Source organism: Atractosteus spatula, chromosome 8 (assembly GCF_055471065.1).
Source record: "Atractosteus spatula isolate fAtrSpa1 chromosome 8, fAtrSpa1.hap1, whole genome shotgun sequence".
Taxonomy (NCBI): domain Eukaryota; kingdom Metazoa; phylum Chordata; class Actinopteri; order Semionotiformes; family Lepisosteidae; genus Atractosteus; species Atractosteus spatula.
The window spans coordinates 58973085-59000665 of record NC_142713.1 but is presented as its reverse complement, the minus strand read 5'-3'; the positions used below and the strand labels follow the sequence as shown (position 1 = coordinate 59000665).

The window sequence follows — 27581 nt, the reverse complement described above, 5'->3', positions numbered from 1 at the left end:
GAGTACATTGATTTATTTACATTGCAGACCTTACCCCCTACCCCACTTTGAAGAGGTCTGTACAACAGTCCTTCGTGTCAAGTGGAATCAAATGCTCTTCATTAAAAAAATCAATACGACGGGCAGTTTCAAGTGTGTGAGACGTGCTCGCTACGCCCCAAGGAGCAGCTCCCCAGCCAACGCGCAGGCACGATACGGGCGGCGGGGACGCGCACGTCGGCTGGCGCGCTCGCCAGTCGCGTGTGGGAGCTCTGCCGAGTTCGGGTCCCCCAGCTACACACAGTATGAGAGAGGCGTGCGGGGTTCGTCTAGCGCACTGGTCACTGTCTCTGCAGCGGGCTTCTTCCTTTTTCTTCCAGTAACAATTACGACAGCTCCACTGGGCGGCCGGCATCATGCTGTGGACAGCCAGGCAGTTCATTAGGAATTTCTCCACAGCTCCCGTGAGTAGCTGAATTGGTTGTCATTTTTTGTGTGTGGAACTGCTGTGTTGCACAGCATCGCTGTGTTCTTTGCTGTCGCAAGAGGTTAGAAGCAAATTCGAGCTCTTTGCACTGACATCAAATGAGTTGCACTGTATAAAGTATTTATCTATACATACATACACGTTGCAGCTGACGTCGTGAGATCTTGCTGTCCTGGTGTTGAACAGCATTCTGAAACCCTTTGCTGAATGATGGTGTGCTGTTGATGGTATTTTCAGCCAGGCATGTGCTGTCGCGTACAGTATGTAGTTTTCAGAAAACGTAGTTTTTCTTTTCCGCCACGTTGATGCGCGGTGCACTTGCTGGCTGCCTTCCAGGACTCGACGCATTTCTCCTGGATTATGAATTGCATCAGCAGTCCCGGCATCCAGGGAACACGTTGCGCGGCTCCTGTTGCACCGCGCCGTCGCCTTGCCCAGCCGAGCGCTGCTATTTTTAGCTGGGCGCTCGGCGGGGCCGGCCAGCGTGTCATCTTGCGAGGGGGACGTGGGTGCTGTTCGTCGAAGGCGGTTTTATGAATCGAGATCGCAACGTTAGACGCCTTGGCTCTGTCCCCGGAACTGTCCCCCCGTCAGCTCCTACCCTCCCCCATCGCTACGCCGCCTCAAGACGCGAAGAGTTGGAATAATCGCGCTGCACCTGATCGCCACAGATAATTACGCACGCCCCAGGCAAACTGTCCAATTAAATTATTCCCTTTCAGACATTGAGCTAACTATAATATCAACCCTTCTGTTCCACTTCGCCGACAGGCTGAATGACCTTCTCCTTTGCGCTGCTGTGTTTTCCTGCGCTCAGGCGTGGTGTTCACTGTCAAACGTCTCCTGACTTGGCACTGTACTTGAGACTTCCCCCGCTCGTACAATGCGATTCCTCTTAGGCTCTGTGGAAAACTGCTGGGTGCATAAGGCCCGCACTTCTGCCTTTATCAAGTGGAAGTCAACTCGTGTAAGAAGACTGTGCTAATTGTCTGTATTAGTTAGCTATCGAACCCTTTCCAGAGGGGCTCTGGGTGCTCCCCCTTCTGAGGGGACTGTGAATGAAGGCTTTATCTTACAGGGAGTCAATACAGAGGGTTAACGCTCAGCAGGTCAAGGCCTCAGAGTACCTGGTACCAGGCTTATTAATTGGATAAGCAGATGTGCTGTCTGTGTGGAGTTTGCATGTTCTTCCTGGGTTTGTGTGGGTTTCCTCTGGGTGCCTTGGTAGGTTAATTGGCTTCTGGGAAAACTGGCCCTGGTGTGGGTGTGTGCATGCTTGTGCACGGAAAACAGACCACAAGCAATCCAGCAGCTTTCCCATGACATATGGACAGGTGTGTGTACCCACACAGACTGTTTGTTTCTCCCTAGAGTTTTTATTCCTCATGTTTCACACAGTTAATGGAGGATACTGTATTCATACTCATTCTGCATTCCCAAGTCTATTCCTGGCAGTAAAGGGCAAAGGAACTCTCCCGATACGACCCACTTCGACCCACTGCGATCTGTGTGACACTATCAGAGCTGCAGCCTTGCTTTGCCTGAGGCATGTGAGAACTGGGTTGGAGCTGTGAAAGGCCTCCTGCCTTGAAGACTGTTCTCTTCCTGAGCTGTCAGACAGCTGTGGAGCTTCGACAGCTGTCCGAGATGCCTGGAGGCATCCACTGAGTTACTGCTGTCTTACGAGCATTGGTGTATTTCTCTTCAGGTTGTGCCTTTAGTCTTGAGAAACAAGAATACTTTGTTTTCTTGAGGCTGTTTTTGTTTTTTACTCTGTGCACAGTACTTAGCCCGTAGCACCTCTGTCTATCATTTGCATAGCAAGGCTTTGATACTGCAACGTGAATAAACATATTTAGGCTCCGGGCGAGCTCTGTACACGTGGTCCCATTTCTGTGCACAACAGTCACACCTGGACGTTAACCGCAGGTGGACCTGAATGGGTAGGTCAGGATACTGACACCAGCGAAGACCTGGTTTGGTCTGCAGCTCCTCCATTAGAAGAAAACATCCTGCATGTTTTGACTTGTTTTGCAGGAGGAGGTGCAGAATATTCCTGCATTTCTCTTGGTCTCTCTTGACCTGGTCCATCTCTCTGCTTGTGCTCTGTCCAGACCGAAGGCTGGTGTTCAGGGGGGGAGTCGGGGTGAGCAGTCAGTCACACTGATGCACACGTGCAGAGAGTTAAACCCTGGGTGCCTCAAGCGAGTGTTGTGTGCACCGTGTGGGAGATGAACGGGCTGCTTGAATTCTACTGAATGGCCGCGAGAGAGTGGGGGCTGGTTGTGTGGAATGAGTGAAGTATTCCTGCAGTAACGCCACATGGCAGAAAAGGGCTTTGTCACCTATTTTTGCTTTCTGTCCTTCCTCCACAGGTGTGCTTCCAGAATAAGCTGAAGCTGGCCCTGATTGGACAGAGCCTGTTCGGACAGGAAGTGTACAGCCAGCTGCGGAAACAGGGCCACAAGGTGGTGGGCGTGTTCACCGTTCCCGATAAGGATGGGAAGGCCGACCCACTGGGTGAGAGAGAGAGAGTGGGGGCGCAGGCTGGGTGAGAGAGAGAGAGTGTGGGGGTACAGGCTGGGTGAGAGAGAGAGAGAGTGTGGGGGTACAGGCTGGGTGAGAGAGAGAGAGAGTGTGGGGGCGCAGGCTGGGTGAGAGAGAGAGTGTGGGGGCGCAGGCTGGGTGAGAGAGAGAGAGAGAGTGTGGGGGCGCAGGCTGGGTGAGAGAGAGAGAGAGAGTGTGGGGGCGCAGGCTGGGTGAGAGAGAGAGAGAGAGTGTGGGGGCGCAGGCTGGGTGAGAGAGAGAGAGAGAGTGTGGGGGCGCAGGCTGGGTGAGAGAGAGAGAGAGAGTGTGGGGGCGCAGGCTGGGTGAGAGAGAGAGAGAGAGTGTGGGGGCGCAGGCTGGGTGAGAGAGAGAGAGAGAGTGTGGGGGCGCAGGCTGGGTGAGAGAGAGAGAGAGTGTGGGGGCGCAGGCTGGGTGAGAGAGAGAGAGAGAGAGTGTGGGGGCGCAGGCTGGGTGAGAGAGAGAGAGAGAGTGTGGGGGCGCAGGCTGGGTGAGAGAGAGAGAGAGAGAGTGTGGGGGCGCAGGCTGGGTGAGAGAGAGAGAGAGAGTGTGGGGGCGCAGGCTGGGTGAGAGAGAGAGAGAGTGTGGGGGCGCAGGCTGGGTGAGAGAGAGAGAGAGTGTGGGGGCGCAGGCTGGGTGAGAGAGAGAGAGAGTGTGGGGGCGCAGGCTGGGTGAGAGAGAGAGAGAGAGAGTGTGGGGGCGCAGGCTGGGTGAGAGAGAGAGAGTGTGGGGGCGCAGGCTGGGTGAGAGAGAGAGAGAGAGTGTGGGGGCGCAGGCTGGGTGAGAGAGAGAGAGAGAGTGTGGGGGCGCAGGCTGGGTGAGAGAGAGAGAGTGTGGGGGCGCAGGCTGGGTGAGAGAGAGAGTGTGGGGGCGCAGGCTGGGTGAGAGAGAGAGTGTGGGGGCGCAGGCTGGGTGAGAGAGAGAGAGTGTGGGGGCGCAGGCTGGGTGAGAGAGAGAGAGTGTGGGGGCGCAGGCTGGGTGAGAGAGAGAGAGTGTGGGGGCGGCTGGGTGAGAGAGAGAGAGTGTGGGGGCGCAGGCTGGGTGAGAGAGAGAGAGAGTGTGGGGGCACAGGCTGGGTGAGAGAGAGAGAGAGTGTGGGGGCGCAGGCTGGGAGAGAGAGAGAGAGAGTGTGGGGGCGCAGGCTGGGTGGGTGTGGGAGCTCTGGCAGGTGGCAGCTGCTAGTTCAGCACAACGCCCTGAGTAAAGTCTCTTATCTGGCTCTATCACTTGTATACTGGTCGCAAGCACAGTCTGCAGGGCCTGTAGTGTGTGCGGCTCACAGTGTCCCCCTGCGAGCACTCAGCTCCGGGGCTCACAGGAAACTGTCCTCTGGGTGCCATTCCTCTTCCACTCTTCGTCAAATCATTTTTCTGTTACTGAACTCGTTTCGCCCTCTTGGAAGGAATCGAGCTATCGGTGATTTAGGCCCGGCAGGACACAGACCTGGCTCTGCTGTGCACAGTCAGTATTTCACAGGTACAGAAAGCACAGATTAGGACTTGGAGGTGGAAGAAACACCTGGGATATATTTCAGAAAGAGACAAATGTGTTTACTGACTTGTGAACTGGAAACCTTCAGCAGGTGCCAATGAATATCGTAGAACCATATGTGAAAATGCCTGCCTTTACCTTAATGAAAGCATAGCATAGTCTCACGAATGGCGCCCTGCTGTGTCTGAGTTGTGTGTGAAAGCTTTGGTCTTGTTTGTATATTGTGTGTGCCCAATAAAAGAAAATAAATTGACCCTGCACATTGTCTTTTGAGTATTGCTGTCTGTAAATAGTTCAGATAGATGCGGTTACTGCAGGCAGTGCAGCAGAGTGTTTTACTGAGACCTCTGCAGGGGAAGTTCTTTCCTACCCCGTGAGTCTATTGGACAGACGGCTGTCCCAGATTCAGGAAGTGACTGCTGAGCCGTGCTTGCACAGATCTGCAGATCGACGGTTCACAAGCCGTACTTTCAGCCCTGTGTCCCCTTGTGTCATGGGGCATTTCAAGTTGTCCTCTACTGACATGCTCATGAGCTCGTGCTCTAAGGTACAGCCTCTAGCCTTGAAAGAACATTGGCTCTGCAGCTTCTAAACTCTAAGAGGACTTTATGAGCATCCATCCATCCATTTTCTAACCACTTTATCCTATTCAGAGTCGTAGAGGAACCGGAGCCCATCCTGGGAATCAGTGGGTACAAGGCAGGATACACCCTGAACGGGACACACATAGGCACACGGTCACGCCAGGCCCAGTTTTCCCAGCAGCCAGTTAAGCTACCAGTATGTCTCTGAACTGTGGGAAACCGGAGCACCAGGAGGAAACCCACACGAATGTGTGGAGAACCTACAAACTCCACACAGAAAGCACCCACGTCTGATATTTACCAGTGGGTCACCATGCTGCCCATTTTGTGAACACACTGTACTGAAATAGCTATTGACATAGCAGCTGCAATGCGGCCCTGCAGTAAACTCTGAGCTCTGAGCAAATACCACTTTTTATTAAGACACCGTCTGCTTTTGTGTTGCTCAGCAGACACTCAGGATATCCAGGGTGGCTTATAAAACTCACAATAATTTAACATAAATACGAATCAAAGAAATTGTTCAAATGCAGTTAAAAAAAATATAAAATCCGAGTGACAAGAAAAAGGAGACGGTGAGCCTGTAGATGGTGGCAGTGCAGTGCCCGTGCAGAGTGAAGTGGAAACAATGTTCTTCATGCGGTAGAGCGGTAAGCAGCCTGCAGGTGCAGAGCTGTGGAGTGGGAGTGGTCAGGGTGCAGTGAGGACTGATACTGTAGGTGACAGAGTGATTTTCTAAACAAACACACAGTGAAAAATACCTTTCACGGTTGTGGAGCGTGAAAAACCAATGAGTGGGCACTCGTAGATCAATAAACTCAATAACATCTCGACTTCTGAAGAGTACGGGTGTGACAGACCGTTAATTTCCCTTCTGCGTTTTCCAATTATTTTTGGTATTTCGCTGCTAGAGAGGCGATTAATCATCTGCTGTTCCCTGGCGACTGTAGCCATTGTTAGAGGCTGTAATGAGCACTTTTATCGCTCCTTCCGTGAAAAGTTAATTTTCTGCTTCATTGCTGATATCTGAATGTTAAAAGTCGTTCCAGGGACTGTAGGATTCAGCTCTGTCCTTGTTCATTATCATCACCCAGGGACAGAGCGACAGCTGCCTGGCGGGTGGTGGGGGTTACAGGCTCTGGTCCAGGGGGCTGTGGGATCAGATACTGGGTGGGGCACCGTTATTTTGACTTGAGCAAGGCACTGCACTCAGATTGCTGCAGTAAATGTACAAACGGGGTCTTCAGGTGGTCATTGTAAATGAGAATTTGTTCTTCATTATCATTACTGGTAAAAAGAGGGGATTTTTATTTTAATTATTTTACTATGCAAAAAAAAACAGAATAATGCCCCGGGCATTCCTCATTTAAAGCTCTGTGCTGCTGCTTACCATGCAGATGCAGGACTCGGTGCTGTGTGCTCTGTGCTACTGCTCACCCCGCTGAAGAGGCAGGACTTGGTGCTGTGTGTGCTCTGTGCTACTGCTCACCCCGCTGAAGAGGCGGGACTCGGTGCTGTGTGCTCTATGCTACTGCTCACCCCGCTGAAGAGGCAGGACTTGGTGCTGTGTGCTCTGTGCTACTGCTCACCCTGCTGAAGAGGCGGGACTCGGTGCTGTGTGCTCTATGCTACTGCTCACTCTGCTGAAGAGGCAGGACGCGCGTGCTTTGTGCTCTGTGCTACTGCTCGCCCTGCTGAAGAGGCGGGACTCGGTGCTGTGTGCTCTGTGCTACTGCTCACCCTGCTGAAGAGGCGGGACTCGGTGCTGTGTGTGCTCTGTGCTACTGCTCGCCCTGCTGAAGAGGCGGGACTCGGTGCTGTGTGCTCTGTGCTACTGCTCGCCCTGCTGAAGAGGCGGGACTCGGTGCTGTGTGCTCTATGCTATTGCTCACTCTGCTGAAGAGGCGGGACTCGGTGCTGTGTGCTCTGTGCTACTGCTCGCCCTGCTGAAGAGGCGGGACGCGCGTGCTCAGACCCAGGCTGCTGACGCAGGGGTGGGTGAATCCTAAGCTCTGAAAGAATAGATGTTGGGCTCTCGTGGTTTGCTGACGCAGTCTTGTTCTGTCGGCTGTGTGCTTCCAGCTGTGGCGGCGGAGAGAGACGGCACGCCGGTGTTCAAGTTCCCCAGGTGGAGGGTGAAAGGCCAGCCCATCCCAGAGGTGGTGGACACCTACAAGGCAGTGGGCGCTGAGCTCAACGTCCTGCCCTTCTGCAGCCAGTTCATCCCCATGAGCGTGATCGACTACCCCAGGCACGGCTCCATCATCTACCACCCCTCCATCCTGCCCCTGCACCGGGGGGCCTCTGCTATCAACTGGTGAGTGGCGGGACTTCCCTGGGGCAGAGCGCACAGGGCTGCAGGATAAGACAAGATCACTTTATTGGCCAGATACAATTTCTTGCATTAGGAATTTGTCTTTTCGCAGACCCCAGCTTGCTCTTCGTGAGACACACAGACAGGGAGAGAAGCTGGGGGTCAGAGCACTGGGTCAGCCATTTATATGGTGCTCCTGGAGCAGCTGGGGTTAAGGGCCTTGCTCAGGGGCCCAACGGAGTAGGATTCCTCTGCCGGCCGCGGGATACGAACCGGCAGCCTTCCAGCAACAGGTGCAGATCCTGAGCCACAGAGCCACCGCTCCACCCTCAAACTGATGGCGACAGCTGGGTTTGAACCCCTGACCTCCAGCATGCAAGACACACCTAACCCATTACACCAGCGCGGTGTAAACCCCCAAGGAGGGGGGCCAGCTGAGCTGTTGGTGTTTTAGACACCAGGTGCCTGGCCCTTCTGCAGACCCCTGGTTTTACTGTGCCCTGGGCACAGTTCTACAGATCAGCGGCAGGGCCAGATTTAGGTGTTTGTAGGCCCTGGGCACTTTCACTCTGAAATGTGCAAAAAGAGGGGTGAACGCCAGTTGAATGACGTTGATTGACATGATGCCCTTTAAACTATTCTAATGCTAAACCACCTGATTGATGGAGCGAGTCGAGCGACCGTCACTTCGATACTTCTAGTTTCTAGAACAGCCGCTAGATACCGTATGATTATTGATTTGGAGCGCCTAGAATCGATCGCAAGCAGGTCGTTTCAGCTTGTTTCTCGTGAGTCACTAGTGTCTCCCTCCTTCGTAGGCCCTAAAAATTTCGTAGGCCCTAGGCTCTGTGCCTACATTGCCTGATGGGAAATCAGACACTGATCAGCTGCATGTGGCTTTTGATGTATAGACACATCTGAAACAAGAAACCTGAAATATTCTCAGACAGCATAGCGCCTGACTGCTTTATAGCAAAGCTAGACTCTGAAAAGAACAACATTTCTTCACGTGCGTCTCTCTGTTTTTAAGGTGGATGATTTTGTGTTGCGGTGATCAGAGAACTGCCTGCTAAGTGCACATCTCTGCAGTCTGCTGGCTGCTGCAGATCTGTCAGTGTCTGGGGGCTCTAGAGTTCCAGCTGCGTGGACAGCCGGGGGGGACAGGAGAGATTCGGGAGTTTGCTGGCCTGTGTATTCGTCAAGCGACTGTGTTGGGAGACAAGCCCGCGGTCTGATAGGAGCTCTGAGCCACAGCATGCTGTTCCCTGCTCCCTCCAGGACGCTGATCCAGGGGGATAGGAAGGCAGGCTTCTCCGTCTTCTGGGCGGACGACGGCCTGGACACGGGGCCCATTCTGCTGCAGAGGGAGTGTCCAGTGGAGCCCAACGACACAGTCGACACCCTGTACAACCGCTTCCTCTTCCCAGAGGGGATCAAAGGCATGGTAATACTGACCAGCTCCTGGCGGTGTGGTAATACTGTCCAGCTCCTGACGGTGTGGTAATACTGACCAGCTCCTGGCGGTGTGGTAATACTGACCAGCTCCTGGCGGTGTTGTAATACTGACCAGCTCCTGGCGGTGTGGTAATACTGTCCAGCTCCTGGCGGTGTGGTAATACTGTCCAGCTCCTGGCGGTGTGGTAATACTGACCAGCTCCTGGAAGTGTGGTAATACTGTCCAGCTCCTGGCAGTGTGGTAATACTGACCAGCTCCTGGCGGTGTGGTAATACTGTCCATCTCCTGACAGTGTGGTAATACTGACCAGCTCCTGGCAGCCATGAGCTCTTTCTGAGACAGTTTGACTAGAACTACTTGCAGTACATATGTGCCATAATTGGAAGCTCTGGTTTAATGATGACAAACAGTTCCACAGTCTTTTTACTGTGTTGCACTGGAGCAACACTGCTCTCGATTCCCAGTGAATGAGCTTGTCCCTTTATTCTGAGAGGGATCTTTACACCCGTCTCTGGTCTCTGCTGCAGGTGGAAGCCGTGCAGCTGATTGCCGAAGGGAAAGCGCCGCGCATTCCTCAGCCTGAAGAGGGCGCCAGTTACGAAGGCATTCAGAAGAAGTCCAACGCCCAGGTGAGCCTGGGACTGGGAATCCAACGGGCTGCTCTGTCTCGTAGTCTATCCCCTGCTCTTCTGAAACGGCAGAACAGGAGTGAGAACAGGACCTTGTTTCGCCTCGAGACGAGGGGGGTGTGTGTGGAGGTGTGGGCTGGGGTGGATTCCCCAGGATTCAGCAGGAGGGAATCAGCTGGTTGGCCCTGTGCTTAATTGAGAAACTCCTCAGGAGCAGCGGCAGTCAGGTGCAGAGGGCAGGGAGCTGTGTCTAAGCTGATTAAGGGTGATTAACTCCTGTTTGAGGAGTTAGAGTGCACCAGTCCGCTCCCCACACAGCAGCTCTCAGTGGGGAGGAGAGCAGAGTGATGAAGCCAGTTCAGAGATGGGGGTTATTAGGAGGCCATGATTGGGAAAGGCCAGAGGAGAATTTGGCCAGGATGCCGAGGTAACACCCCTACTCTTTTTGAGAAATACCCTGGGATTTATAATCACCACAGAGAGTCAGGACCTTAGTTTTACGTCTCATCCAAACAATGGCGCCTATTTACAGTAAAGTCTCCCCATCACTATACTGGGGCATTAGGACCCACACAGACTGCAGGGTGAGCGCCCCCTACTGGCCCCACTAACACCTCTTCCAGCAGCAGCCTTAGTTTTTCCCAGGAGGTCTCCCATCCAGGTACTGACCAGGCTCACACCTGCTGAGCTTCAGTGGGTTGCCAGTGGTGAGTTGCAGGGTGATAGGGCTGCTGGCAAATTAGTAGTGTTTATAGATGGAAACTGGGGGCCTGTAGGTGAGGCTCACTGGTACAGTAGGTCTCGCATGAGACGGGGAAAATGTATCTTCCAGTGTAGGGGAGACCGGCCGTGGAAGGGTGTGTCAGGGGTCCTGGAGCAGGAATGGGACAGGATTCTTCCTGGGAAGGGTGAGCCAGGTGGAGTGTGCTAGATGTTCCAGGGAATGAGAGGAAAAAGGTTTCTTTTGTAAGGAAGAAGAGAAATGGGGAATTCAGGAGTTCTTCAGGAATTCAATTGTCCCAGTTCCCCCAGTGGAACAGAGGACTGGAGAGCTATTCCATGTGAGAAGAGGAACTGAAGATAATCTCTGTGAAGGACTGTTTTTTGGGACTGAGCAGGCTTCTCCAAAAGGGGACCACCGGTAGATCTTAGGAGCTCAGAGAGGGGTTCTGTAAGCCAATAGTGACAGATCACTGAAACGCACACTCCTAGAGTGAAATCTTTGCTGGGTCAGGGCTGCGGTTTGTGGCTCTGGGGTCGGCATTCCTCACATGTGTGGGGGTGTGTGAAGAGTTGCAGGTGTGGCCCATATTTCTCAGGAGAAAGTAGTTTACTTTAAGGCCCTGGCAAGAGTCGCAGAATGCAGACAGCTGTACAGCTTCACAGGTGTCCTGGAAGGCTGGGGTTATATTGTAGTGACCCTCTGACAGCTCCGGTGCTGCATCACTGGAATGAGCACATTCTCCCTGTTTTCCACAGGTTTCCTGGAACCAGCCAGCTCAGGCCATTCACAACTGGATCCGCGGCCACGATAAAGTCCCGGGAGCGTGGGCGGTCATTGGCGGACAGGTACGGCGGGCACACCTGGTGGGCTGCTGCCCAGGTGTCCGAGAGGCCCGAGTTTTCTGCCCACTTCTTCTGGTCTTTTACTTCAACTGTCACTGGGTCATTACTGTTGCTAAACGAGGGACAGGAAAATGCAGCGCTGCGCGTGAGCGTGTTGTACAGGGACTCTCCGAGATATTGCAGAGTAGAATTTGCTCAGTTATTTCCAGACTAGCTGATGTATCCGGGGAGGCTGTTCGGAGAGACGTTTGGTTGGAACCTGTGACGTGACGAGTCAGGCAGCTCTGCTTCCCTGCGAAGGCCTGAGTTCACCAGCAGGTGGCGCTGTCTCTCTGTCCAGGCAGTGAACCTGTATGGCTCCTCCCTCCTGGCCGGTCCCGCGCCCCCCGGGGAGCCTCTGGACATCGAGGGAGCCCCGCAGCCCGGCCTCGTCACCAGCAACGGACTGGTCCTCTTCGGCTCCGACGGGAAATCGGTACTTCGGCCGATCCGCGCGGCACGATCCCTTCCCGACCCGGGAGAGACTCTGCGGGAAAGGAGAACGAGCGGGCAGCCTCTCAGAATCTGAGCTGCCTTGAAATTGTTGAGAACTGTTCCCCCCCGAGAAAGACGAAGAGGGGTTTCGGTGAGAGGCAGCTCTCTGAGAGGGGACCCCCTCTTCTGCTTGTCGTTACATTAGACTGTTGAAGCGTTTTGCAGAGTGACATCATAGTAGTGCTGTTTATTGAATGAGAAATATAAATGTAATTTCATAAAGCAATACATTTTTCTACTGTCGAGAGCAGCAGTGGCTTCTCCTGAGCGGAGAGCGAGCAGCAGCTGTAGGCCGACGCTGGCTTCTCACGGCCCGTTCTTCTGCCGCAGCTCCTGGTGAAGAGCCTGCAGTTTGAGGACGGCAGGATGATCCCGGCCTCCAGGTACTTCTCGGCCGGAGAGACGGCGAGCGTGGAGCTGACCGAGGAGGAGGAGAAGATCGCCGAGGACATCCGGGTAGCCTTCCTCGCTGTCTCTGCTTCGTGCTGCGCGAGCAGACCCACCCCAGGCTGTTTCCTTCCAGATAATCGTGCTGATTCCCCTGAAGAATCCAAGAAAGGTTTCTCGTCTTCACTGTGGGCAAATTTACCACAAAGGGGAAAACATTCTGACTGTAATTACAGAGTACAGGTGTACTTAATGTGCTCAGTTTTAAGGTACACTGATCTGGGAAACCTCATTTATTAAAAACACATCAACTACTCTAAGTTTAAATTAAATTAAAATGCGCACGGAAGTAAGAGATAAAAATGTTGACACCTCACACGCCAGCCCTTCATCATGGGCGTCTATCATCACAGTGAGCCCTAAGCTGTCACGATCACAAACCCCTCCTCTTAAGGGCGCTCCAGCCCTTCCTCGTTTGCCTCGTTCCCCGCACCTGTTCCCTGTTTCAGTTCACCTTTAAAAGCCAGGCGCTCACTTCACTCGAGGCTCTGCATCTGATCTCCACATCGTGCGAGCCCGGGTCCTGGTTGCCCCTGGCTCCGTTCTGTTTTTAGCTTCCTGCGCCTGTTCCTGATCCCCCCCGCCGGTCCCGACCCGGCACCTGTTTTTAATCCCTGGTTTTCAGATGGATTACCCGGCCATGGACCTTTGCTTTCGTTTTGGATTCTCCCTTTGGATTTCTTCTGGATTGTTTGCCTCGGCCACACCTCCCCCGTGCACCAGCGCACTTTGGACACGCCCCCCTGTTTTCATTCCCATATTCCTGCATGACTTTTTCCCCAGTGTCTCCTCACAATTCTGGATTGTGTCATCCGCATAGGGTCCGGAAAGAACTGTTCGTTACATCAGTGCTCCATGCTGCTCTCAAACCGGGGCCTTTGAGCTCTGTGTCTGTGTGGAGGAGTGTGGCAGCCCCTGGGGTCCGGAACGGTTTTTCCTCGCTTCAGTTCTCTGCTTGGCTTTGTCAGGAGCACTGGAAGAGCAGTGTCAGGTCCTTCTGCTCAGTCTCACCAGAGTGAAGTGCTCAGCAGACGGCTTTTCCGTTTCTGACCGCGCTTCTTGTTTCAGGCCATTTGGAAAGGCATTTTGAGCAACGTTACGAAGATTGAGGACTCGACGGATTTCTTCAAATCTGGAGCAGCCTCAATGGATGTAGTGAGGTAAGTCTGGTTTGGGGAGTCTTTAACTTTTCAGAGTGTACTATGGTGCTGATTGTGAAAGTGTGAGGAGAGCTCAGTTAAAGAACAGTGGGGTAAAGATGGAAAACCTCGGAAAGTAACCTGACAGATTGTTAGTGAGGTACAGTCCTTCAGCTGCAGCTCATTTCCTGCGTTTGGGCTGGGGCTCTACATTGACTGTCAAGACTCCAGTGCCTCAGGCCTTGCTCTCAGTCAAGAGGCGAGGCAGTGAGGAGGCAGTTGTGACTCTCAGCACCTAGACGAGGCAGTGAGGAGGCAGTTGTGACTCTCGGCACAGAGGGGAGGCAGTGAGGAGGCAGTTGTGACTCTCGGCACAGAGGGGAGGCAGTGAGGAGGCAGTCGTGACTCTCAGCACAGAGGCGAGGCAGTGAGGAGGCAGTCGTGACTCTCGGCACCGAGGCGAGGCAGTGAGGAGGCAGTCGTGACTCTCGGCACCTAGACGAGGCAGTGAGGAGGCAGTCGTGGCTCTCGGCACAGAGGCGAGGCAGTGAGGAGGCAGTCGTGACTCTCGGCACCGAGACGAGGCAGTGAGGAGGCAGTCGTGACTCTCGGCACCTAGACGAGCCAGTGAGGAGGCAGTCGTGACTCTCGGCACCTAGACGAGCCAGTGAGGAGGCAGTCGTGACTCTCGGCACAGAGGCGAGCCAGTGAGGAGGCAGTCGTGACTCTCGGCACAGAGGCGAGCCAGTGAGGAGGCAGTCGTGGCTCTCGGCACAGAGGCGAGGCAGTGAGGAGGCAGTCGTGACTCTCGGCACCGAGACGAGGCAGTGAGGAGGCAGTCGTGACTCTCAGCACAGAGGCGAGGCAGTGAGGAGGCAGTCGTGACTCTCGGCACCGAGACGAGGCAGTGAGGAGGCAGTCGTGACTCTCGTCACCGAGACGACGCAGTGAGGAGGCAGTCGTGACTCTCGGCACCGAGACGAGGCAGTGAGGGTGTTGACGTGTCTTCCACTCTGCAGGCTGGTGGAGGAGATCAAGCAGAAGTGTGAGGGGCTGCAGCTGGAGAACGAGGACGTGTACATGGCCACCAGCTTCCAGGACTTCATCCAGATGGTGGTCAGGAGGCGGAGGGGCGAGGACAGGGAGGAAGAGCTGGTTGTTGACTACGTGAGTCGGCACAGCCTGCCGAGGCTCAGTCTTTGTCACCAGAGGAGGATTTCTCATTTCATTTCTCAAGCAAAACACTGGCTGCTCCCACTCGAGAACTTTCAACAACATTGTATGAAGTTGTATACAAATCCTGTATTTGACATGTTAGTCACTGCCCAGAATATTTCTGAAGAGGTCTCAGAAGCTTCGCTTTTGAGTCCACATACTTTAGTGGGGGTTTGAATTCTTCGGTATATAAACTTCATAGCCTAAAAGCCTAAACTACAGTACGTACTGCAGCTGTGAGCACAGCTCAAACCTCCTCCCTCCCTGAAGATCTCTGCTGTGTACCCACTGTATGGGTTTTGCAGTAGCTCCCCTAAATGTTTTAAGGTGTTATAAGTCTTCTACTATAAATGTATATTGGATTTTGCATTTTAGAATGTTTATTTCACCACCTAAAAGATCCTAAATAAACAAGTGGTTCTGTTTTGTTCATTAGGTAACTAAAGAAGTGAATAACATGACTGTGAAGATGCCGCATCAGTGTTTTATCAATGGGAAATTTGTGGACGCTGAAAGTGGAAAGACCTACGACACAGTCAACCCCACAGATGGCTCGGTGAGAATACTGAAATTCATTGGACATGCCAGTGAAGCTTCTTGAATCGAGTCCCCATGGTTTAAATGCACAGCTTTGCTCATTCGTGGTCAAGAGAGAAGGTGGAGTTTAAAAGCGGTGTGCACATCTTAGCATCTTCAGGAACAAGCGCTGCATGAGCTCTGGCATGCCCCGGTGGATCGTTTCACTTCTGATGCCACGAGAATTGTGAGGGAGTAGCAAGCCCAAGAGCACAGTACGCTATGATGCTGGGGAACGCTGGGCTCTTGCACTTGGCTGAAGTCGTTCTGCAGTCCTCCCAGGGGCCGGAGGGTTGTTTGTGTGCACCTGTGTTTCTGGTGGGCAGACCGGCTTCGCTGCTGTGTTCCAGGTTGTCTGTAAGGTGTCGTACTCGTCCGTGGCCGATGTGGACCGGGCTGTGGCGGCGGCGAAGGAGGCGTTTGAGCAAGGGCCCTGGGGGAAGATGAACCCCCGCGACCGAGGCCGGCTGCTGTACCGGTGAGTACGCGGTGCCCCAGCGCCAGGCTGAGCTCCACGTGCAGCTATTTCATACGCAGATCCAGGGTGACCACTTCTATGTCCTCGAATAGCAGAAGAGTTGCAGAGTCCTTGGCCGGGTGTTACCATGGCTCCTCTGTGCTCTGTCCCGACTCTCCACAGGTTGGCTGACCTGATGGAGGAGCACCAGGAGGAGCTGGCCACCATTGAGGCCTTGGACTCGGGCGCAGTGTACACCCTGGCACTGAAGACGCACGTGGGCATGTCTGTGCAGACCTTCCGCTACTTTGCTGGGTGGTGCGACAAGATCCAGGTATCGGCAAGTCACAGGCCCAGGAAGGACTTCACAGGAAGTCACAGGTCCTGGAAAGGACTTCACAGGAAGTCACAGGTCCTGGAAAGGACTTCACAGGAAGTCACAGGCCCAGGAAGGACTTCACAGGAAGTCACAGGCCCAGAAAGGACTTCACAGGAAGTCACAGGCCCTGGAAAGGACTTCACAGGAAGTCACAGGCCCAGGAAGGACTTCACAGGAAGTCACAGGCCCTGGAAAGCACTTCACAGGAAGTCACAGGCCCTGGAAAGACTTCACAGGAAGTCACAGGCCCAGGAAGGACTTCACAGGAAGTCACAGGTCCTGGAAAGACTTCACAGAAAGTCACAGGCCCAGGAAGGACTTCACAGGAAGTCACAGGCCCCGGAAGGACTTCACAGGAAGTCACAGGCCCAGGCTGCTCATGACCTTGTGACATTTATGGTGAATTAATCTCACAGTTTCCGTGATTACATTGTGAGCGTTGATGGAGAGAAAAGTGTCAGCCAAGGCAGTTCTTGCTAGTGTTTGTCCCCATGAAAAGGCAAAGTAATATTTTGAGATTTGTAGTTTTATTATCGTTGTATATTGCAGCTCAATAAAACGTCCACACCTTTCTGCCAGTCAGTGCCACACCTGCCATCCTGCTGCAGAGCAGGTAGCGTGGCAGTAGGTGGCACAGGGGGCTGTGGCAGCACTTTCTCTTTCTCCCCATGTGGGCACAGGGGTCACTACTGTGTGCAGAGCAGGGTGGGGTGACAATTGTACCTTCAAAAACCTTACCCACTGTACTGAGCTCTATCATCGCTTTATTTCTAACAACCTGGTCGGCCGGTAAATGTGGTTGCACAAAGCCAAACCAAATAGAAATTAGTCCTTTAAAACATCCTCAGAAGAAGAGCTCGATTTTGAGTTTAATTTCCTAAGAGTATTGATCTTCTTCTGCAGGGCACAACCATACCCATCAACCAGGCCCGTCCCAACCGCAACCTGACCTTCACCAAGAGGGAGCCGCTGGGGTGAGAAGGGGGGGGCCGGGGCTTCTCACTGCAGAGGAGTGGGAAATGACACCAGTATTCGTTACCCATCTTCCGCGTCGCTCAGGTCGGCTCTCCGAGGCGCGGGCTGTCACAGGAAGCGCAGTAGGAGAAGGACAGCGGTCCTCACTCCTGCTCCGTGTCAGTCCCGAAGGAACTGAAACACATGCAGATAAGACAAGATCACTTTATGAAGGGAAGCACGTGTCAGCAGATGTGTCCGTTTCACAGTAACAGGACTTCTGCAGTTTGTCGGACACCGATCTTCACCACTTATTTCCACATATTCAGTACCGTTCTCGTTTTGCGTGCCAGAAATGTACAGTGTTTAGTGTTTTCGATTCTTTGTTGGGGTGCTATGTGCATTTACTGTACTTCAGCAACCCCCTCTCTCACCATCCATAATGCCTGACTAAACCCACTCACACCACGTACGCATGCCTGTTCACCTGCAGCAATAAGTCTGAATCAACTGAAAACAGCTGAACGTTGTCTGAACTAAGACCTTGAGGGACCTTTTGTGCTGCTCAGGGTCAGCTACCGTGTGCCCTCTGTGTGGTGTTTTCCTTGCGGATGCGACTCTGTGTGTCTCCCGACAGCGTCTGCGCCATTGTCATCCCCTGGAACTACCCCCTGATGATGCTGGCGTGGAAGAGTGCAGCTTGCTTAGCCGCTGGGAACACGCTGGTCCTGAAGCCTGCCCAGGTGAACCCTGACCCACAGCCCCCTTCTCTCTCACTCTGGCCCCCCCTTTTTACACATTGGCCTACAATCCCTGTCTCTCAGGGAAGCGCAGTGCTCTTCTTCCTGTTGTCCCTGACCAACCAGGTTGCCCTGTTTCTATAGCCAGACTGTGGTGACTTTGACTTTACAAAAGTCAGCCTGTTTGCTGTCTGTCACCCAGGTCAGATATGGTGCCAGGAAACACTTGAGTCTGTGCTGTTTGCACATGTGTGAGTTACAGTGGTGCTGTAGTGAAGCTGGTTGGTGTTGACGTGACAGAGGACAGTTGGCTGAGAGACTCTTCTCCTCGTTTAGCTCTTGGCTCAGCAGGATTATGGTGGTATGAGCACTGAGCACTCAGCATGAACAGGATCACTGTTTTGTGTATATTAGACTGTGTATTGCCTTTAGTGGCAGTACTTTCCCCAGAAGTATAATACAATTTATGAACACCTTCACCCTTAGCAAGACCAGAGAAATAGTTAAAAAAATGACATTTGCTGGCAATCGCTGGAGTAGGGAGCAGCTGTGTGTCCTGCTCCAGCCTATATAAGCCGATCGCTGAGCTGGTAGAGATGCAGATGCTTTCTTGGTGGAAGCAGGGAGGGTGAAGGAGGGTGAACTGTGTGTTGGTACCCGCCCACGCGCGTGCCCAGTGGTGACAGCACTCTCCGCAGCATCGTTCTGCCCTTCAAGCGTTGTTTGCTGGCGAAGGATGTTTTTATAGACGTCGATGTGCAGGGTTTCCAGTGGTGACAGCACTCTCCGCAGCATCGTTCTGCCCTTCAAGCGTTGTTTGCTGGCGAAGGATGTTTTTATAGACGTCGATGTGCAGGGTTTCCTGGAGGACGCGTCTCCCTCTGTGAGAAGTCTTGGTGTGTTAGGGGATCCCTCAGTACCACAGAGAGCTACAGGCTAAAACAGTCAGCGAAGTTTTTATGGAAAGATTCGTATTAGTGAGTCTCCTTCTCATGGATCTGTTAATCCACAAAACTCTTCCAACTGAGTAAGGCTCTCTGGATAACACCACTGAGACAGGCAGAATTTAAAACGCCTCATTGCTAACCAGCCGGTCTCAGGAAAGTGGTTTCAGTGACTGAAGACCAACTCCTGCGGGGTAACTGTGTGTCCGTCTTGTCACAGGTGACGCCGCTGACTGCGCTGAAGTTTGCGGAGCTCTCGGTCAAGGCTGGCATCCCCAAGGGTGTGATTAACATCGTGCCCGGCTCAGGTAACGAGGGGTTACAGCAGCTTCTGGAGCGGCCGCCTCCTTGCTGCCCCAGCCTCCTCTCACCCGGGCTCTGTTTCTCTCTGCCCACAGGAGGTCTGGTGGGGCAGCGCATGTCTGAGCACCCTGACATTCGCAAGCTGGGCTTCACCGGCTCCACACCCATTGGCAAGCAGATCATGAAGAGGTAGGACGCTAGATCGCAGTCACTGGGTCTCCACTGGGCTCACTGGCCCGGCTGGGCTTTCTCCAGGGCTTTCACCAGTCACCTGTAGGTATTGGAAGCTGTAGGTTTGGACTTTGACAAGATTGGTGTATGTGTTTAGCGAAGAACTTGAACTTAAAGAGGAGCTCTGGGCACAAACTGTAGTTCAGAAGGCACCCTGCCTGAAAGCATAAGAATGGGCTCTGGAACTGATGGCCGAAACGTTTTGACATGAGAAATATCAGAACTTCTAAATTCATATTGAAGTAAAATTTCAAAATGAAGAGAATGTTATTTTAATCAGGCTTAGAAAATCTTGAAAATTCTAGCTCTCCTTCTGGCCCATTTGAAGCTCATTGTGATGATCGCTGAATGCCCCAGATGCAGTGCTCTACAGTGTGGCCTGCTGAGCCACAGAGCAGAGAGGGGCAGGTCTCTTTCTTTCACTGCTTCTTCCTCTGTGCAAGCACAGTGCAGTGCCCTCTGGACGAGGGCATTGTTCTAACGGGGAGTTTTTCCTCCACACTCTTTCCTTGTTAAATGAAGGACTGTTATTAGTGGTTTCTGAGAGCCAGTTAGGTGCCATTGAGCTGTGAACTATAAAGGGAGTGTGGAGTGTCAGTAACACACACCCGCACTAAGACAAGTGACAGGTCTATTGGCAAATTACCCATGTGGTTTGTTTATTATGAATTGGGACATTAACGATACACAGGCAAATGTACTCTGCTGCCAAATGAACTATCATTAAGCGATTGTTTTCAAATGGGGCAAGGGTAAGCACCTGTAAAAACCAAGAACAGGCCGTAAGGCACTTTCAGTTTCCAGTTAACAGGCCTTAAGGTGGTAGATGTCAGGAAAGCATTCAGATCATCTGCAGGTGTGTGAAATTCAACTGCCCGAGAAATCAAATCTTGAGCATGCAGGCCAGGCAGCCCCCAGAGCCGCGCTAATGCCGACACCTGCTCCCCCTTCCAGCTGTGCGGTGAGCAACCTGAAGAAAGTCTCCCTGGAGCTGGGGGGCAAGTCCCCCCTCATCATCTTCAGCGACTGCGAGCTGGACAAGGCTGTGCGCATGGTAAGCTGGAATGCTGGGGCTCCCTCTTCACACGCCCTCGTTCAGGGGAGACGACGAGGTTGCTTTTGGAGTGACGAGGGAAGTCAGTCTCGAGTGTTAGCCGTGTGGAACAGGCAGCAGGCGATGAGCTGATGATTATGGACCCAGACACAGGCTTTCTTTTTTTAGGGCATGGGGGCTGTATTCTTCAACAAAGGAGAGAACTGCATAGCTGCTGGCCGCCTGTTTGTGGAGGATTCCGTTCATGATGAGTTCGTCAGGAGAGTGGTGAGTGAAGATCTCACTGGCTTCGGATGTTGCTGATGAATGCACAGTATGAAGATGAAGTGCTTGTACAGTTGTACAAGTTCAAGTTCAATACTTTATTGCCATAACAACTAGTTGCATGGATGTTGGTATAAAAGCTTACAGCAACAGCTGTTCCCATCCACGTACTCAGCAGGCCCAACCCTCTTACCCTGTGAGATCAGAGGAGATCAGGCGTGCACGGGGTGGCATGGCCACACGCTAGAAAAAGCTCCACAGTAGCATGTGAAGCCAGTTGTTTCTCCTGGCCAGGACTCCTGTAGGATATGAAACAGGAAAGGAGTAGCAGGGCATTGTGTGGACTGGGCTGGAAAACCACTGCTGTCTCTCTTGCTGCGGTACCTCTCAGGTGGAGGAGATCAGGAAGATGAAGATCGGGGACCCCCTGGACCGCTCCACAGACCACGGGCCCCAGAACCACAGAGCCCACCTGGAGAAGCTGCTGGAGTACTGCGAGATCGGGAAGAAGGAGGGAGCCACACTGGTGTACGGAGGGCGACAGGTTCCACGGCCAGGTCAGGCAACACGCTCCTCTCCCCAGCTTCCTGTGCTTACACACTCACACACTGCTCCTGCACGCTCCTCTCCCCAGCTTCCTGTCCTTACACACTCACACACTGCTCCTGCACGCTCCTCTCCTCAGCTTCCTGTCCTTACACACTCACACACTGCTCTTGCACGCTCCTCTCCTCAGCTTCCTGTCCTTACACACTCACACACTGCTCCTGCACGCTCCTCTCCTCAGCTTCTTGTCCTTACACACTTGCACACTGCTCCTGCACGCTCCTCTCCTCAGCTTCCTGTCCTTACACACTCACACACTGCTCCTGCACGCTCCTCTCCTCAGCTTCCTGTCCTTACACACTCACACACTGCTCCTGCACGCTCCTCTCCTCAGCTTCTTGTCCTTACACACTTGCACACTTCTCCTGCACGCTCCTCTCCTCAGCTTCCTGTCCTTACACACTCACACACTGCTCCTGCACGCTCCTCTCCTCAGCTTCCTGTCCTTACACACTCACACACTGCTCTTGCACGCTCCTCTCCTCAGCTTCCTGTCCTTACACACTCACACACTGCTCCTGCACGCTCCTCTCCCCAGCTTCCTGTCCTTACACACTCACACACTGCTCTTGCACGCTCCTCTCCTCAGCTTCCTGTCCTTACACACTCACACACTGCTCTTGCACGCTCCTCTCCTCAGCTTCCTGTCCTTACACACTCACACACTGCTCTTGCACACTCCTCTCCTCAGCTTTCTGTCCTTACACACTCACACACTGCTCTTGCACACTCCTCTCCTCAGCTTCCTGTCCTTACACTCGCACACTGCTCCTGCACGCTCCTCTCCTCAGCTTCCTGTCCTTACACACTCACACACTGCTCTTGCACGCTCCTCTCCTCAGCTTCCTGTCCTTACACACTCACACACTGCTCCTGCATGCTCCTCTCCTCAGCTTCCTGTCCTTACACACTCACACACTGCTCCTGCACGCTCCTCTCCTCAGCTTCCTGTCCTTACACACTCACACACTGCTCCTGCACGCTCCTCTCCTCAGCTTCCTGTCCTTACACACTCACACACTGCTCCTGCACGCTCCTCTCCTCAGCTTCCTGTCCTTACACACTCACACACTGCTCCTGCACGCTCCTCTCCTCAGCTTCCTGTCCTTACACACTCACACACTGCTCCTGCACGCTCCTCTCCTCAGCTTCCTGTCCTTACACACTCACACACTGCTCCTGCACGCTCCTCTCCTCAGCTTCCTGTCCTTACACACTCACACACTGCTCCTGCACTCCTCTCCTCAGCTTCTTGTCCTTACACACTTGCACACTGCTCCTGCACGCTCCTCTCCTCAGCTTCCTGTCCTTACACACTCACACACTGCTCCTGCACGCTCCTCTCCCCAGCTTCCTGTGCTTACACACTCACACACTGCTCCTGCACACTCCTCTCCTCAGCTTCTTGTCCTTACACACTTGCACACTTCTCCTGCACGCTCCTCTCCTCAGCTTCCTGTCCTTACACACTCACACACTGCTCCTGCACGCTCCTCTCCTCAGCTTCCTGTCCTTACACACTCACACACTGCTCTTGCACGCTCCTCTCCTCAGCTTCCTGTCCTTACACACTCACACACTGCTCCTGCACGCTCCTCTCCCCAGCTTCCTGTCCTTACACACTCACACACTGCTCTTGCACACTCCTCTCCTCAGCTTCCTGTCCTTACACACTCACACACTGCTCTTGCACACTCCTCTCCTCAGCTTCCTGTCCTTACACACTCACACACTGCTCTTGCACACTCCTCTCCTCAGCTTCCTGTCCTTACACACTTGCACACTGCTCCTGCACGCTCCTCTCCCGAGCTTCCTGTCCTTACACACTCACACACTGCTCTTGCACACTCCTCTCCTCAGCTTCCTGTCCTTACACACTTGCACACTGCTCCTGCACACTCCTCTCCTCAGCTTCTTGTCCTTACACACTTGCACACTGCTCCTGCACACTCCTCTCCTCAGCTTCCTGTCCTTACACACTCACACACTGCTCCTCTCCCCAGCTATCTGTCCTTACACACTCACACTGCTCCTCTCCCCAGCTATCTGTCCTTACACACTCACACACTGCTCCTCTCCCCAGCTTCCTGTCCTTATACACACACTGCTCCTGCACGCTCCTCTCCCCAGCTTCCTGTCCTTACACACCCACAGTCATTACACCCTGATTCCAGAATGACTTTTTAGTAAGTATTCTAGTGTTTTTTTCTTTAGGCTGTTTCATGGAACCCACAGTGTTCACAGATGTGGAGGATCACATGTACATCGCCAAGGAGGAGTCTTTTGGGCCCATTATGGTCGTCTCCAAGTTTAGAGATGGGTGGGTTTATCTCAGTAAGCTTTGTCTGAGCTTGACAGGTCTGGATTTACTCTCACACTGTCCATGCACATCCTTGCGAAGTAGGAACAAGGACAGGCTAATTCTAGGAAGACAAGAAGAAAAGAAAAACATTCTTGACTCTTGAGCCTCTTCAGGTGTCTGTTTAGAGCTGTGATTTTCACGATGAAGATGAATCCTTCAGGACCCTGAATCAGCTGGAGAGCACACTTGAGTCCTTAATATTTGAAGAAAGCTCTGGAGCTTTTGTGGTCTCACGCAGCTGTCTGAAAAAAGCAGGGTAGTACAGCAACTTAATTTAACAGTTCTGACAACATTCATATCATGTTGATACTTATGATAAACGTAATTCTCAGGCATTTCATTACTTTGTGCCGTCCTGTTCAGTAATCAAACACAAAATAAAATACACAGTGTATATAATAAATAATTTGGGTGCTTCCCTGACATGATTTCAGTATGGGTTACTCACAGTTTTCAGTGAACAAGTGGAGGCTCCTTACACTTCCTTCAAAACTCACTCCTTACTCGTGTCATGTAAAGTTTCTGTAACACAGGAGAGGGTGCAGTGTGGGATTGAACACAAATGCAGAGCTGTCAGTGAGTTGTGAGATACAGTTGGTCCTCTCCCAGCATGCAGTGTAGCGTAGGTCTGACCCTGGTGCTACTCTCCCAGCATGCAGTGCTCTCCCAGCAGGCAGTGTGGCGTAAGTCTGACTGTGATGCTACTCTCCCAGCATGCAGTGCTCTCCCAGCAGGCAGTGTGGTGTGTGTGGTGTAAGTCTGACCCTGGTGCTACTCTCCCAGCAGGCAGTGTGGTGTAGGTCTGACCCTGGTGCTACTCTCCCAGCAGGCAGTGTGGTGTAGGTCTGACCCCGCTCTCCCACTCTCCCACAGGGATGTAGACGGTGTGCTCCAGAGGGCGAACAACACCGAGTTCGGACTGGCGTCCGGCGTCTTCACCCAGGACATTAGCAAGGCCATGTACGTGAGCGAGAGGCTGGAGGCCGGCACCGTGTTCATCAACACCTACAACAAGACCGACGTGGCCGCGCCCTTCGGGGGCTTCAAGCAGTCCGGGTTTGGGAAGGACCTTGGTAAGATATTGTCCCTCTCCAGTGAACAGCCTGACGGCACCCTGCGCAAGCTCTTTCTGAACAAGCCCTCTGAGCGCCTGTTCAAGGAAATCAACTTCTGTGCAAAAAGAGCTGCTTCCGTAATGTAAATAAATATAATTAAATTAAGATAGTCTGAATGTAACCATGTAACCTCAGCTCTGAGCCTCGCTGTCCCTGCTCTGTGTGTGTGAAGGAGCTGCCTCAGCTCTGAGCCTCGCTGTCCCTGCTCTGTGTGTGTGAAGGAGCTGCCTCAGCTCTGAGCCTCGCTGTCCCTGCTCTGTGTGTGTGAAGGAGCTGCCTCAGCTCTGAGCCTCGCTGTCCCTGCTCTGTGTGTGAAGGAGCTGCCTCAGCTCTGAGCCTCGCTGTCCCTGCTCTGTGTGTGTGAAGGAGCTGCCTCAGCTCTGAGCCTCGCTGTCCCTGCTCTGTGTGTGTGAAGGAGCTGCCTCAGCTCTGAGCCTCGCTGTCCCTGCTCTGTGTGTGAAGGAGCTGCCTCAGCTCTGAGCCTCGCTGTCCCTGCTCTGTGTGTGAAGGAGCTGCCTCAGCTCTGAGCCTCGCTGTCCCTGCTCTGTGTGTGAAGGAGCTGCCTCAGCTCTGAGCCTCGCTGTCCCTGCTCTGTGTGTGTGAAGGAGCTGTCTCAGCTCTGAGCCTCGCTGTCCCTGCTCTGTGTGTGTGAAGGAGCTGCCTCAGCTCTGAGCCTCGCTGTCCCTGCTCTGTGTGTGAAGGAGCTGCCTCAGCTCTGAGCCTCGCTGTCCCTGCTCTGTGTGTGAAGGAGCTGCCTCAGCTCTGAGCCTCGCTGTCCCTGCTCTGTGTGTGTGAAGGAGCTGCCTCAGCTCTGAGCCTCGCTGTCCCTGCTCTGTGTGTGAAGGAGCTGTCTCAGCTCTGAGCCTCGCTGTCCCTGCTCTGTGTGTGAAGGAGCTGCCTCAGCTCTGAGCCTCGCTGTCCCTGCTCTGTGTGTATGAAGAAGCTGCCTCAGCTCTGAGCCTCGCTGTCCCTGCTCTGTGTGTGTGAAGGAGCTGCCTCAGCTCTGAGCCTCGCTGTCCCTGTTCTGTGTGTGAAGGAGCTGCCTCAGCTCTGAGCCTCGCTGTCCCTGTTCTGTGTGTGAAGGAGCTACCTCAGCTCTGAGCCTCGCTGTCCCATCTCTGTGTGTGAAGGAGCTGCCTCAGCTCTGAGCCTCGCTGTCCCTGCTCTGTGTGTGAAGGAGCTGCCTCAGCTCTGAGCCTCGCTGTCCCTGCTCTGTGTGTGTGAAGGAGCTGCCTCAGCTCTGAGCCTCGCTGTCCCTGCTCTGTGTGTGAAGGAGCTGCCTCAGCTCTGAGCCTCGCTGTCCCTGCTCTGTGTGTGAAGGAGCTGCCTCAGCTCTGAGCCTCGCTGTCCCTGCTCTGTGTGTGAAGGAGCTGCCTCAGCTCTGAGCCTCGCTGTCCCTGCTCTGTGTGTGTGAAGGAGCTGCCTCAGCTCTGAGCCTCGCTGTCCCTGCTCTGTGTGTGTGAAGGAGCTGCCTCAGCTCTGAGCCTCGCTGTCCCTGCTCTGTGTATGTGAAGGAGCTGCCTCAGCTCTGCGCCTCGCTGTCCCTGCTCTGTGTGTGAAGGAGCTGCCGCACGGAGGCTGACGCTGTCTCTGCACATGTCCCTGCAGGGGAGGAAGCTCTGCACGAGTACCTGAGGACGAAAGCTGTGACAGTGGAGTACTGAAGCGGTCCCTTGGCCTCCTCATCACCAGCTGCAAGAAACACCAGCAGCTGCTGCTTCTTAAACATTCACTGCATCCATGTGCCTACAGATCTTTAATTTTTAAACTTAAAAAAAGACTGGTATTTAAGGACTCACTTCCAGAGATTTTGTACACCAACCAGTTTGCATAGCATCACCTTAAACCAGACAAACCTACAGCAAAGAGATGAGCAGACGTGGTTTTCAATCAAATCCAAAGCAGAAGGCTCATTTTTTTTTTGAGTATTGCAAAGTTTTGGACTTATCACTTAATACCACCCACAGAACTGCAGAGAATTTAACAATAAATATAACTATGTTTTATAAACACAGAGGGTTTCTTTTTACTGAGGGAATTTGGGAAAAAAAAATCATACAAACTTCCTCACATTTCAGAACATCACATCACATTTATTTTAGTTTGAATTTTCTTTTTTATAAGGTGGCTGTATATGTATACATTTTAAAGAATTTAGCATGGATAAAATGTTTGTAGGGGGCACAGCGGCTTGACAATTAAGAGTTCTGGGTTCCAATGATACCTCAGATGTCTGTGTGGAGTCTGCATGGTCTCTCTGGGTCTGCATGGGTGTTATGCCAGGTCCTTCAGGTTCCTTTGGTCATCCTGAAACTTACTGCCTACTCCAAATTGTGTGTAGTCCTGCCCCGAGCTCCTGGAGCACCAGGTGTGCTCAGTCCCGCCCCTAGCTCCCAGAGTAGACCGGTGTCCCAGCCGGGGGAGAGCAGGTGTGCTCAGTCCCGCCCCGAGCTCCTGGAGCAGACCGGTGTCCCAGCCGGGAGAGAGCAGGTGTGCTCAGTCCCGCCCCGATCTCCTGGAGCAGACCGGTGTCCAAGCTGGGGGAGAGCAGGTGTGCTCAGTCCCGCCCCGAGCTCCTGGAGCAGACCAGTATCCCAGCCAGGTGTGCTCAGTCCCACCCCGAGCTCCTGGAGCAGACCAGTATCCCAGCCGGGGGAGAGCAGGTGTACTCAGTCCCGCCCCGAGCTCCTGGAGCAGACCGGTGTCCCAGCCGGGGGAGAGCAGGTGTGCTCAGTCCTGCCCTGAGCTCCTGGAGCAGACTTGGCCTGTCCACAACTCTCACCAGGACAAGCAGCACACGGCTAATCGATGGCTAAATGACTGAAAAATAACAGTGCTTACTTTTTAGAAAATACCCCAAAATCTGGTCATATATCTTTTTTTTCCCCAAAAGTTTCTTATTATAATGATGATGAACAAACTGCTCTACTCACAGTGTGATGAAAATATACAGTATTTGTAATTAAAAATGTAAGTTTTTAGAAAACGTTCATACCATTGCATTCAGTTCTAGAAACAACTACAATACTCCATCGAGCATATTGATTGTCCATCTATTCAGAGTGCGTAGAGGTCTAAAAAAAATCTTAATTTGCAAAAACCAGAAAGTATCTGTGCCTGCCCTGGTCCCTGTCTCTGAAGGTCTGCTTGTACAAAGAGCCACCATGTAATAATATACCTAAACCCAGTA

At 53.1% G+C, this 27581-nt stretch overlaps 1 protein-coding gene across 1 annotated transcript; it reads left to right on the top strand.

Moving 5' to 3' along the window:
* Window positions 1-233: 233 nt before the first annotated feature.
* Window positions 234-26401, top strand: aldh1l2 (aldehyde dehydrogenase 1 family, member L2). The gene is made up of 23 exons (XM_088922935.1): window positions 234-443; window positions 2842-2986; window positions 7189-7423; window positions 8699-8864; window positions 9404-9505; window positions 10985-11074; window positions 11412-11546; window positions 11936-12061; window positions 13121-13212; window positions 14211-14358; window positions 14843-14962; window positions 15333-15460; window positions 15623-15773; window positions 16722-16792; window positions 17410-17515; window positions 18677-18764; window positions 18855-18948; window positions 19945-20044; window positions 20213-20311; window positions 20700-20865; window positions 23129-23234; window positions 24150-24349; window positions 26000-26401. Exons 1-23 carry the CDS (start codon window positions 396-398, stop codon window positions 26053-26055), a joined length of 2772 nt encoding a protein of 923 aa, XP_088779061.1. The 5' UTR covers window positions 234-395; the 3' UTR covers window positions 26056-26401.
* Window positions 26402-27581: the final 1180 nt, after the last annotated feature.